Below are 14,381 nucleotides of genomic sequence, written 5' to 3'. Positions count from 1 at the left end.
TCAGAGGACCTAGGGGACACTGACTGTCCACCAGGCATAAATATTGGGTTCTGATGCCAATGCAGAAGTGCCTTAAACCTGCATTCTTTCTAATGACGAGCATGGGGCGACTCCTCTGGTTGAAAAAATAAGTTTGAGTAAAAGTCTATGAGAAAATGACCATACTTGATCACTCACTTGATTTATTACCTCAGTAAACTTTGTAAACACAAGTTTATGGTCTCAATCACTAGTTCTAAGTCTTCACCAATACAGTTTGGTTGTACTTAGCTCCACCCTCTTGTGTCTTGTGCTGGTTCCAAAAAAAAAACAAGATGACAGCCAAAATGCCAAACTCAAGGCTTCAAAACAATAGTCCACAAACAAACTGACGTCAGTGACAAAGTACACACCTTATGAGTTAATGCTCTAAATACAGCACAGATATCAGCAAGCCCATTTGTTGTGTTTATTGCCGCTGCACTGGAAAAAATCTTGTTCATGTACAACATTGTTTTCGTCGCTTATCAGGCTTGTTGACACGATCAGCAGCTATGTGTAAGAGGAACAAACAGGGGATTTTGATAGTCGTTTCAGCCAGCAACCATTCATCTGTGAAGCCACAGAAGGATATATACTGTATAATCAAAGACTGAATGTGTAACAAAACTTTCACCAAAATCAAAGAAAGCCACAAAGTCTCTTTATGAAAAATATAGCCAAGGAACATTAGGTTCTTCTCCATAGTCCACTGGATGGAGCAGCACCATTATTCTATAATCTTTTGGGAGTGCAAACTGTTTCCTATGTAAACATTCTAATCAAAGCAGTTTTAGATGATTGTCCATGGATTATTATGTGCATGTAAACATCGACATACAGTAGTTTGAGTTTCTGGTAATAGCGACCTCCACAGTGTGATGGTGTTACTGCCACTCTTTTCATCTGGTGTTGTGTCTTCTTCTAGCAGAGCCGATGAAGGTACAGCCGAATTGGTGCTGCTCTTTGACCCCGGCCTCCTCAAACAGAGTGTTAGCGCTACTGATGGTAAGAAAGCCACATATCAGTTTATTGAGGCTGCATAGAAACTCATAATCTTTAATTAAAATAAACAAGGTACCAAGGGCTTTGAATCCAAAAGGAAAACTGATGAAATAGAGAGGATGATATGGATAAAACATTTATTGGATAATTTCACCTAAATACACTTGTTTGTGTTAATGTGTTGCTGCAGATTACGGTGAGAGACCCCTTCCTCCTCCTCTGCCACCCGACACTGAACATCCTTATCAACCTAACCTGGAGTATGAATACTACTAACAGAAGCACAACAGATCCTGGTGCACATTAATGAACTGATCTATCCTGCAGATAGGATCACCTCCAGCAAAAACAGCTGCACATTAAAATGTTTCCTTGTATTTTGATCCTTTTGAGGACGATAGAATAAATAGAAATCTGCCTAAATATTATTTACAATTTTTACAGCCCTTTTTATGCAATGTAGGCCACTACTCTTCCATAATGTTGTGTTTATTAGATTGTTTTAATGTTTAAATATTTTAAATTAAATGTTCACGCTGTGACGGCCTCAGAGGTGGCTGTCCTGTCCTTCCCAGGCTGTGTGCTTAACATGAGTTTCAGGAGGTTAATTGGTGCCCTGGGGCACCCTCTTACGTACCAATACTTCACTCTGCAGGAAATAACCAAAGGCTGCACTTTTAGCATCATTGCTAGGCCGCACCTGGTCAAACAGCTCACACAAAGCTGCATTAGCTCGCTGTTCACCAATAAGAACCTGCAGCGAGATGGGAAGAAATTCAGGTACACACTTTGTTTGTTTTTCACTGCAGAACAACTGTGCTGTACCCGTGCTGGACCCACATTGATAAAATAAAAAAATTAAAGTGGCAATCCTTGGTTTTCATTTGGGCCCTCGTTCAGAACACATCCTAATGACAATAACGTTTTAATATGAATATCGACAGTTTTGGTTCACTTGGTGCTGAACCTGTTGTGACTGGTGGTCACATCAAGTTCGATGTAATAGTGCAGATTCCAAAGTTCAGAGTAAATATGTATTATCTCAACTCCAGGTTTGAATCTTTTCAGTCTAACCTCCATTGTGACGCTTTTTATAGAGTCAGTAAGAGCACTTTAAATTAATCATTGATCATCTTTCATTTGATAATCATAACAACGTCCACAAAATTGCTAACTTATTTTAACAGCACTAGCGTTGATGACAGAACGTATTTCCAACAACATTCAAAAGTTACCACTAGTTGCCATGCAACCAGTAGCTTTCTTCAAGTTGTCATTCTTAACCTGACAGATATTCGTTAAGGGGGTGCAGTTTGACGCGCTTGGCAAGTAATGTATTAAATGTAGACTATTGAAAAGTGAAAGTATAGAAATGGATCACTGATGATTAAAATACAATGCATGCATTTGATGTCACGTTCAGGGGCCGTGCAAAATGTTTCTGAGGGCTGACATTGTCTACGGGCTATAACTTGAGAAATTATGATCTATAACATATTAAAGATGCCTAATTTGTTGTGCACTCTCCTATGCATATCCAGGATGTATAGACATACATCAGTTGTGGAAATAAAGGCTCTGTATTGACACAATTTCACTGTTCTGAAATATGACCTATGACAGCACAGGTACAGCACAGCACATTTAGTGCAATGGAAAAAGTGTCAAATCAAACAATTAAATATATGAATTATGTACATGCATGTGGTGATGCTATACATTATATTTTTAACATGTCATGTGCAGGTCTACTGGTACTACAACTGTAATGTACAGACCAACATGGATTGGAACTTGCAGTCCAGCTGACCTGACACGTGGTCGCGCCTGCATAGACTTGTGGTGTGTCCATGGAGGGGATCCGCCTGCACACCAATTTCATTCTGACATGTCTGAAATGTACAAAACACAACTTTACTAAGAAATCTCTTAAACCAGCTTGAAATTGTATTGCATGTTTATACATGTCTGTGTAAAGAAAATATCTATTAACATTCATAATAAAAGATGTGGTTGAATTGATTAAGAGAGCAATGATATCAAATCAGACAATTAAATATATGAATTATGTACATGCATGTGGTGATGCTATACATTGTATTTTTAACACGTCATGTGCAGGTCTACTGGTACTACAACTGTAATGTACAGATGACGTACAGTCTGTATACTTACTGGTGTACACACAGCTTCCTCCCCAGTGTGGATGTCCAATAGATGGTCGCTGATCATACAGGTATCCTCAGTTCTGTCAGTGGCTTCATTCACCAATGTTTCAATACTATGTAATAATAGGGTGATAGTTAAAAGTTAAATAGACTCAAGTTTTTACTCAAACTACAGAATAAAATGGGGAAGCCTGTTATAAACATTGAATCTATACTTAATTAAGCTAATGAAGTGTAATTAGCTAAAGTTATTAATACTACAAACAATAACATGCATATCGGCTAGGGCCTGGTGTAAACTCGTTACATACAGTAGGCCTACACCGATTATGGCTTTATGCTTGAAACAATAAATACAGTAAACAAGTAGCACGGCTTACCTTCGCTCTCCCTTTTGGCGAATGCATTTCGTCGTCTCTCTGGTGGAGGACCCTGCACCGGCGGACGTGTTTGATTCGGCGTGCTGGCTTGTGCTGGCTGGGGTCTCGGCAGTATTGTAGGCACAGCATCTGCGTTCAGTTTTAAATTCTGTTTGAATCTCATTTCCTTGGCGAGCATAGTTTGTTCGAAACACGATCTCTCAAAGTGCTGCCCACAAATCGTCGGTTTCATTGACGCACTTGTCTTGTCCATAAACGCAACATTTTATCCTCTTTTGGCGACAGAAAGCTAGATTTGGAGACGGCCCCACATCCCCAAACAACACATCGCTTCACAATTATCCTTGACGAGCGATTGTTGTCCGTTCTTTCTCATAATAATTGACAGCAGTCTATGCTGGACGCTTTAACGCAGACAAACACTGGCGGCTGTGTTCTACTTGTGACGTCATCCCCTGAACATTGCCGCAGTGGATGCTCCCGGTGCAGCGACCGATTGTTGTTAGCGGAAGTCATTGTTATGCTGTTATGATCGTGATTTATTAAGAATACATCAATAATAAAAATATATATGGCACATTTCACAATAGAAATGCAACCTCTCTCATATACCAAGGCCAATAACACTGACACAATATAATTTCGTAGGCTTTTTAAGAGACAAACATTGTTATAGCTTGACAGATAAGCTTTCAAAGCAATACACCTGTTGTATATGGAAGGATTAGAAACTATTGGCTGGCGAGGTGGGTGGCTTGATTTGGAGATGAGATGCAGCTGGCTAGTGAGGTGGAGGCAGGGTGAGTGGAACAATAGAGAGGTGCAAGAGGTAAGGAGAGAAACAGACTGTGACACATGCGATTGGCTTCTGTATTTTAACTGATTTCACTGATGGGAACGGATACATTCATCTCCTTTTCTTTTAAATTCTAAAAAGGTAATTTTGGTTTTAAGTATTATTATTATCATTATTATTATTAAAAAGATATCAGTAGAATAGGCCCTCCTACTAAAAGATGGAAGGGAATTTACATACAAATTTGAGATTTAGGTTAAAAGCGTCTCAACAAAAGAGCCAACTTGCTCACACAACAGATCACTTTTACAATGTTCTTCAGCCAACAGTCACCTTAGTCTGTCTCCCCCATACCGCTTGGCCATGTCTCTGCATGCTCAGTAGCCTATAACACCGCACCCTGTATGTTGTTTAAAGCCATTGTGATGTCTTGAGAGGTCGGGAGTTTTCCTCTTGGAGCTCTGGAGGTGTGGGTGCAGGAAATGAAGACAGCCAAAACGTAGTTGTCAAACTTAAATCCGGTGTATTTAGTTATTATACAGGTTAGCTTATTTCTTACAGACAAACAAAACAAAACAGGTATTCAAATCAAAACCTCCAGTTGTATTCTCTTCCCCTCAGGCGTTGACTCTCTCCTCTCTTTTAACTGCTGTACTAGGGCAATCAGCTGATATGGTACAGCTGGGCAGCAACTTGTAATCCCTGCTGCATCCACCGGGAGGGAATGTATCTCTCATCTATGACCCTGCCTCTCATGAAACATTACCATATATTATATTAAATTTGACTTGCAGTGTTCTCTTTTTGTTTGTTTGCTTTTGCATCGTGTCAGTGGGATCAAGGTAACGAGGGCTGGAATCTTCTGCTTTTTTGTGTTGCTCATTGTCGGCTTCACATCCTTTTATTCAAGGTGAGTACCAAATTCATCATTATTGCTCTTGTAGACCTATAAGAGCACATGGATTTGTTTGTAAGAGTCACTTTGAAATTCTTTAATTCTAGTCTCACGATGGTCCTTTTTCAATATTAGCTATTTAGCAAGCCTTCCCTCTGCTCTCAACCTACCTGTGGCCAGTTTCGGGGAGAACTCAGACCGATCATCAATATAGACGACACGCTCAACTTTGGGTAAGAGATCTGACCCTTTTTCTTGACTACATGTTCACTATCAAGTTAATTTAATTTTAATTGTACTGTAGCCTCTCATTACAAGTGTGTGTGTGTGTGTGTGTGTGTGTGTGTGTGTGTGTGTGTGTGTGTGTGTGTGTGTGTGTGTGTGTGTGTGTGTGTGTGTGTGTGTGCGCGTGATGTAGAAACACAAGAGAAAAGAACGAGTATCTAATATGATCGGTTATTAACATACCTCATTGAGCAAACTACTCCAGCAAATTACAAGAACAGTTTCTAGACTTCATTACACCTGTACGCACACAGAAACTCAAAGGGCCATAAATGTGCTTTGCGTGAATGTCAAAGCTGCGGTAAAACCCACATGGCAGGAAGGGCTCTGAAATGAGAGGGAAAGGTACAAAGTACAAAATAAAACCAGAAGTACAATGACAGACAGACAGACAGACAGTGCATGACAATATGTAAATGTTGTTTATCTAATCAGGAAGTCACATTGAGATTGCAATCTCATTTACAAGTGAGACCTCAGTACAGAGAGAAAAACATAATGATGATAGTAATGACATAAAAATATATTATTATAGCAAGATACAAATATACATATAGACTACAGCACGACAAATTATAAATAATTGTTTTTGAAATATCCTTGGTGTAAGTTATAAGAAGTAAAAACACAAGCACATCTTGTAAAACAGGCACACAAAAAATCAATAAAACCTCCAACCAAATGTTCGAATAGCCACATCGACATCAAGTTCAACTTTCAAGTTTTATTTGTCGGTTAACACAGGGTCAACGGTACAATGAAATGTGTTTGAGAGAGACGGCATGTCAGCTCAGCAGTCAAAAACTAAAACAATATAGCTTATGTACATATATGAAAAAAAGGGGTGTTGTGCAGTCCAATAAATAATATTTATTTAGTGCTGACAGCAAGTGAGTGGGTGTGTCTGTGGGTCTGGAGGTTGAGAAGCCTGATGGCTTGGTGGTAAAAACTGTCCTTGTGTCTGATGGTACGTGCAGCCAGGCTCCTGTATCGTCTGCCTGACGGTAACAAGGAGAACAGTCTGCGTACTGGGTGGCTGTGGTCCGTTATGATGCTGTGTGCCTTCCGCAGGCACCGCTGATGGAAAATACATGAATTGCCGGAGACTGTTGCCAATGGTGTGCTGTGCATGCAAAGTCTCAGTCTACTGTGTACATTTGTACTATTTTACTATATAAATGTAACTTTTTTACTGCAGGAACATGTAATATAAGCTAGTCGTTTTAGATCACCTGTCAGGTACATTAAAAATGCACTTTATTCTATCAACATTAAAGGTCATCATTTATCACCAGGTAAAATGAAATGCAAATTCTGCAGGGAGGATATGGCTGGCGAAGTCACCTCTCTAGGTACCACAATGCACTTGGTCCATGTGGGGACTTGCACCAACAACCCTCCAGTTCCTAAACCAAGTCCCAGTGGACCAAGCTATGGCCACACCTACCAATGAAACAGGCGGGAAAACCCACATGGCAGGAAGGGCTCTGAAATGAGAGGGAAAGATAAGTACAAAATAAAACAGGAAGTACAATGACAGACAGTGAATGACGAGACTAGACATGAGTGACTGTAACTTAACAAGTGAACAATGAGACATGACTAAACATAAATCTAAACTTAGACAATAAACTAAACATGAAACATACAACACAAACCTGATAAATAACTTGACATAAATAAATTAACAAACATGACAGGATGACATTTGGTGAGATTATTTTGTTTATTTATCAGACTGAAAAAGTTTAGAGAGCACTTTGAAATGTAACAAACTCGCCACATCCTGGTACATGTATGCTCCGCTTTCTTTGTCAAGATAGCACACACTGGGGAATTTATTTCTTCAGTGGATTATATTTATCATCAGCACTGATTGACACCCAAATAAAAAAGATGACATTTTCCCTTTCATGGAACAAAACTTCACACCTCAAAGGACCAATTACATATCAATATTTTGTGGTTGCTTTGACCTTTTTCAGTGCTTGAAGTGAAGACCACAAATGGAGCACAACTCATGATTGACTTTTCACTGCTTCATCCATCGAGACAACCTGGTTGGTGAGCTGAATTTAAACTTCATCATTTGATGATTCATCAGGAAGCTTGATGAAGACCTTCCAGTGTTCAGGGATCTCCCAGTCCCCTATGGTTGCGCGAATGGAAAAAATATATCGGCTATTGGCAAATAGCTTTGTAACTTGCCAGTTGTTTTTTTGGACAGACAGACAGAAAGGTTGGTAAATAAATTGTCACAAAGAGCTAGCAGCAGACGTTTTTGTACAGGCAATATCATGCATCAAAAGATGACAGAACAACCAATACATTCTAAACTGGAGGAGCATATGGCTCATTATTATTTCACATTGAGGTCCATTCTCCTTTATTTCATGTACATGAAGTATCCATGTCATATTCAATGTCGCTGCAATTTTGTTGTCTGTTGAAACATTGCTGCTACCTAACTCAAAAACATTAGAGCTGATATCATTGGTAATACAAACAAAGCTAATTCTCCCAGTTGTTTCATTTAAATTGTATCCTTAACTTTCTATTCTCTGTGAGACCATGAGTGAAACTTGTGTAGTCTTGCTTTCCTTTTTGACAGTGAACTCTGTGTTGATCTAAAAACTGTGTCTGGAGGGTTGGTGTTTGTAGACATTCCCAGTCGATTACAATGACAACATATAGCAACACTTTTATTATTTTTTAATGCTCTTTCTGTGGTGTCCTTTTCTCCATGTCATCAATACTCATCTGTGTGTAGAGATTATTTCCTCAAATTGGACCTGAAGTTTTTTCAACAAAAAGATTTCTTCCACTCTATACAATGAGATTGCTGGAGTGCATTGTTATGCTGTGTTTGCAATATTTCTTAATAAATGATGAAAGCTGTGTGGGTGTGGGTGCTTCCTGATATATGTCGGTGAGCAATGTTCAAATCCATCAAAAAATGTAATATCAAGAGGAGTCTCCAACGTTTTCAAAGATACATGAAAATATATTTTGACGAGATGTCTAGGATATTTCTCTTTTGATATAATAATGAATCATACAATATGTAAGAGAGAAACATCTTTATAGCTTTTTGTATACCAACCAATTGACCCTATTCTGTTTTATAAGAAAGGAGCCCAAGTCCTCATTAGAAACTAATGTTCATATTAATAAGATGACTCGCCATGTTGCAGGCCAAGAATTGCTCAATTGCTTGAGCTTGAACATTAAGCAGCGACAGCTTTTATAAGTGCATGTAGTAAGTTGAATTGTGTAACTGTGCCTGATCAAGGCTGAGATTAAAACACTAAGAGGAAACCAGCGGTGATGCGGTGGAAAAGAGTATGATTTCATAGCAGTCGAGAACAGAGAGCTGCCTCGTTATTGATATGAAAGAGAGGGAGGCATGTGGATGGGAGTTTATTGATGTTTCCTGGAAAGGGGAATTGTCCTTATCTCAAATCTTAGGGTAAATTCCAAAGTCCACATTCTTTAAAGGAGCCGCTCCCTTTTTGTCCATTGTCATATGATTAGTGTTACACACAGAGAGAGATCTCTGCAGTGGATGAATCAATGTTGGCTATTTGGAACATTACACCAGAGGAATATCCTAACACGGTTTCCATAGGAACATTGATCCTGTTAATGTTCTGGAGGTGTTGTGGCTCTATACCTGAAAACAGCCTGTATGCAGGTAATTCATCAGCAGGAAATTCAAGGCTGACTTTGACTTTTTAATTATTTACTTTACATAAGATATTTCACATGTTTCTCCCTGTAACAACACTTCATTGTCAAAAATGTCATGTCCTTTTTAGCCGCAATTGTGATATCTAAAATAAATGTTTCACGTTTTAACTTGATTGGGAATGAGAAATGATAATAATAATACATATAATACATATAATAAATACACTTCTTTAAATGTATGTCAATCATTATACAAGGTGGATAGCATGAGAACTTTTCTATCAGTGAAATCGTTCACAGAAAACATTTGAGAAAGCTAAATGAAACAGAATTTTACAATTCCATTCAATGTATTCATTTTTTTGGAAGATTGCAAGTTAAAGTCTATTAACAAGTATGCGTTTATGACACAGATATAAACTATTGTTATTGATACCACAAGATTAATGCAGTTATTTTGTGCTTATATGTGCTGATATGTGTGTATATTTAATCAATATTTAAATACATTATAATATAAGATATATATTACATGATATTAATAAATAAGTATTAAAGAAATAGTTATACATAGAATTGCTCTTATTAAGATTGAAAATGATCATGATCTCTAGCTGTTTCCACAATCACTCCCTATTTACTGTGAGGTACTATATTTACTTTCTGTCCTTTTATGTGAGTTTGACAATTCTGAAATGTTGGCATGATATATTGCTGTACAACTTCTAAAAATGGAATTAAATCGTCTCCATGATATGGAAACTGCCTTTTGCTAACAATCGCACAATGCGATACGATAATAATTACAATCATGCAAACCTGTCAGTAATGGCACAACATGACATTGATTATGACGGTTGATTCTCAATTATGTTGGGAGTAGGCCGATAAGAAATGGAAGTGATCTTGGACACAGCCCTGGTGTTTTTGTCTGCACCTCAAACAACTTGAGTTTCTTTTGTGTATGTTATCACACTAAATCATATTGCATAAGTGACAGCGGTTACAGAATACTGGTGGGCTTCTGTTGTGTGAACTGAATAATGTTTTCTTCAAGGTGCCGCACAACAGATTCCCTCACCAACTGCAAGAGCTTGTTTGATGAAAAAATGAAGAGGCAGTTTTTCACAGCAATGAGGTATCCTGTCTCTCATCCTCCAGGGTTTTCTTCCTTTATCTGGTGATGTAATTCAATACTAGTATATGTAAATATAGACTGAAAAACCTTACCTGAGGTAAGATGCCGCTTGGTCATGTCTCTGCATGCTCAGTAGCCTATAACATCGCACCCTGTATGTTGTTTATAGCCATATATTATATTAAGTTTGACTTGCAGTGTTCTTTTTATTTGTTTGTTTGCTTTTGCATCGTTTCAGTGGGCTCAAGGTAAGGAGGGCTGGAATCTTCTGCTGTCTTGTGTTGCTCGTTGTCGGCTTCACATGCTTTTATTCAAGGTGAGTACCAAATTCATCATTATTGCTCTTCTAGACTTATAAGAGGACGTGGATTTTTGTAAAAGAGTCACTTCAAAATGATTTAATTCCAGTCTCATGAAGGTCCTTTTTCAATATTAGGTATTTAACAAGCCTTCCCTCTGCTCTCAACCTGCCCATGGCCAGTTTCAGAGTATCCACACCGATCATCAACACGCTTAACTTTAGGTAAGATATGTGACCCTTTAGTTTTGAATACATGTCATTTATAAGTACAAGTACATTTATCTAAAGTACATATTTAAAAACAACATGTCACCCATTTTCCATGAGAAATACACTTAAAAGAATGTCAACAAAAGATATGCCTCACTTGCATAATTGCAATAATCAGAATACAAATTTAGTAATGCTGATTTCAATTTACACATAATAATTTGTATGTATGTATGTATGTATGTATGTATGTATGCATGTACAGTATGTATGTATGTATGTATGCATGTACAGTATGTATGTATGTATGTATGTATGCATGTAAAGTATGTATGTATGTATGTATGTATGTATACATACATATATTATATTTAAACAGGCTGTATGTGTAGATATCAGATTTGCTTTTGTTTTATCCTTTTATTAGACCATTATTAAGATTCCTTGTGACACAAACTCTGTTATCCATGAAAACATTAAGGTGTTTAAGAGTTTTTCAAGTGTGCCACTGAATACAAGTAAAAGACATCACCAATCATCCTGTTTGACAGACCGCCGGAGAGAGTTCAACCCAGTGAGCTATAGAGTAAATACGGTAACTACTACTGCCTGAGTACAGTGACACAGTGGGCAATTTGTACCATAGGATGTGTGATTTACAAGGCACTTAACCCTGAGTTTCTCCAGGGGGACTGTCCCTGTAGTTAGTTCACTCTGGATAAGAATATCTGCTAAATGACAAATAAAAATAATAATAACTTGCTTATGATTGTAAAAACAATGCACATCTCCTCATATGGCTGTTAAACATTATTATGGTCCATTTCAGGGCCAGACCAGTGGTCGTCACACGCACATCCTGGAAAGCTCCTATCATGTGGGAGGGGATGTTCGACCCAAATCATTACGACCAAATGTACATCAAAAACCAGACCTCTGTGGCTGTCACCGTGTTCGCTGTGGGAAGGTTTGTTTCTCCATTAAAACACTGAGAGAACACCACTAGCAGTTCAGTCTGAACCTGGTAGCACGTTACCTTAAGATTTAGCACTATGAGGGCTTTTTCCACGTCCAGAACACATCAAGAAACCCAGAATCCAGCTGAACAAGTTACAATTAGGCTGGAGTATTCCACAGAATAGCAAACTGTGGAGCAGTATGAGAGATTAACGTTCAACACTTTTCCTAGGATGGTAGTAGAGGAGGGATGCTTGCTTTTAACTGTTGACTTCAGTCTCCCTTCAGTTGTGTTCACATGCATTATAACAGACTAAAAAGGTCAGCAAATGTGAACGCATATGATAGCTTACTCAAATAATCAAATCAAATACATAAATAGTATGGTCATTTATTTTGTTTTTCTCATCATAATGAGTTTGGAGCAACAGCAGTTATTTTTGTTGTTCTCTCCGTCTCTACCCAAGGTACCTCGATGCCTACCTCAAGACCTTCCTTACCTCTGCAGAAAAACATCTTATGTTGGGATTACAAGTGACATATTATGTGTTCACGGATCTACCAGAGAATGTAACAAACATCAAGCTTGCTCCTAACCGAAACTTGAAGGTTATCAAAGTGGAAAAGCACGGCAGGTGGCAGGACATCTCTATGATGCGCATGAAAACTATATCAGATGCCATAGAATCAGAGATTCGTCACCACTGCAGGTATGTCTTCTGCTTCGATGTGGATCAGGAGTTTAAGGGAAGATTTGGCTCAGAGGCTCTGGGGGATTCTGTGGCTTTGCTACACGCGTGGTTTTACAAGCTACCAAATAATACGTTCACCTATGACAGAAACCCCAAATCCAAAGCCTTCATGCAAGCCGGAGATTACTACTACCATGCTGCTATCTTTGGAGGCTTGTCGGAAAATGTGAAGAATTTAACAGATTACTGCTATTCGAGTATCATGGAGGACAAACTAAACAATGTGGAGGCTCTGTGGCATGATGAAAGTCATCTAAACAAGTACTTTTGGCTTCACAAACCAAGCAGGTTGCTCTCCCCTGAGTACTGCTGGGACCCGCATATAATAAACAACAGTGACATAAAAGTGACCCGCCTAATATGGGCCCCAAAGAATTATAAAGCTTTGCGTATGAGGTAGAGTGGCTTGAAAAGTACAACAGTGTAACTGTAACATCTTAAGTGAGTTTTTCAGTCTTCTTACTTTCAAATAATGAACACAAAAACCTTTTCGTACTACTGCAGAACTGGCTTCACAATAGCCTGTAACTACATTAAGGATTGAATACAAAGTACATATTTACTTAATAGTTTGCACAGTTAAGATTAAATACTCCCTGAAGGTTAGGTTAGATAGGCTTTATGTCCATGTTGTTTGCCATATCTGATCTGGTACTCACCGGTATTGTTATTAATCATTACACCTTTGCAATGTGAAATGAGTGACCTACTGATTGCTGTGTTTAACAATGTTGCGGTGGTCACACCCCGGGCGGCCAGGTAAGCATTGCTGTTCCTACAGAGTGCAGTGTAATATCCTTTTGGTTTTAGGGAAAATGTCCTACCTGCCTGAATATCTATGAAATGTGTTACGTATATAATGTATGCACATTCATGGTCCCCAGTTAATTAATTCTGCTGACTCTTCTTCTACTGCCATCATGAAATTGTCAATAGTGGTTTTGAGTGACATGTCTTAAAAACTATTGGATGTATTGCCATAAAATTAGGCAATATCGCATGTTCCCCACGTGATGAATTGTAGGCTAGAAACTTTGGAAATTCCTCAAGGTTTTACTCAGTGCCATCATCAGGTCCAATTGAATTTAGTCCAATACCAGTAATACTAATAATATTTCCATGAGCCTCAGCTGTACTTGGTGTATAGCGCTGATTGGCAAACATGCTAAACTAAGATGGTCAACACGGTAAACAAATCCTTCTAAACATCAGCTTGTTAACCTTTTCAAAAAGTTTAAACAAGCTCAAACTTACAAATGATTTTTAAAATATTCACACTACTTAAGTTATACCTCCTCTTTACGATGCAAGAAAGAAACTCCTACAATAAGACATTTGCTAAACTGATTTTGTGTTTATTGTTTCTATATTTTGTTGATCAGCTAGATGTTTTCTTGTCACTGCATTGTTACATTTCTCTTGACCTCTTTATCTCTGTACTTCATACATAAATACATGGGCTCAGATATGTCAGGTGACTCATTGCACTGTTTTATTTAATAATAAAAGATGAGCCTGTTCCCCATTACAAGTAATAACTGCTATTAATAGTGTGCATGGATTTCTTTCTAAAATAACTGATGTGCTTTACCATAGATTAAATCTGATTAAATTATTTATCCATTTTCCAACCTTATTTAGGATTTTTGAAAGCAATCCCCATCAGTGCATACCTTCAGCCAAAGGATGATTTGCATAGCGTAATACATTAATATCAATGAGGCAAATTAAATCAATGGGGACCTCAAAATATAGTTGTTATAAATCATATGTTTAATATGGCAGT

At 38.1% G+C, this 14,381-nt stretch overlaps 1 protein-coding gene across 3 annotated transcripts; it reads left to right on the top strand.

The window, feature by feature from the left end:
• The first annotated feature begins 4,323 nt into the window (after positions 1–4,323).
• Positions 4,324–14,074, top strand: LOC115004723 (N-acetyllactosaminide alpha-1,3-galactosyltransferase-like). Of its 3 annotated transcripts, none has more exons than XM_029426413.1 (8): positions 4,324–4,371; positions 5,200–5,277; positions 5,398–5,495; positions 10,295–10,375; positions 10,614–10,691; positions 10,812–10,898; positions 11,716–11,853; positions 12,311–14,074. In XM_029426413.1, the coding sequence occupies exons 4-8, from the start codon at positions 10,347–10,349 to the stop codon at positions 12,993–12,995; spliced, it is 1,017 nt and encodes a 338-aa protein (XP_029282273.1). In that variant the 5' UTR covers positions 4,324–4,371; positions 5,200–5,277; positions 5,398–5,495; positions 10,295–10,346; the 3' UTR covers positions 12,996–14,074. The 3 variants fall into 3 exon arrangements, with proteins under 3 accessions (XP_029282273.1, XP_029282267.1, XP_029282266.1); XM_029426407.1 differs by lacking the exon at positions 4,324–4,371 and adding an exon at positions 4,377–4,400; XM_029426406.1 differs by lacking the exon at positions 4,324–4,371 and adding an exon at positions 4,411–4,508.
• The last annotated feature ends 307 nt before the right edge of the window (positions 14,075–14,381 follow it).

This window comes from Cottoperca gobio, chromosome 3, assembly GCF_900634415.1.
Source record: "Cottoperca gobio chromosome 3, fCotGob3.1, whole genome shotgun sequence".
NCBI classification, from domain to species: Eukaryota; Metazoa; Chordata; class Actinopteri; order Perciformes; family Bovichtidae; genus Cottoperca; species Cottoperca gobio.
Note: the sequence above shows the minus strand (reverse complement) of the source record. Positions and strands in the feature narration are given on the sequence as shown.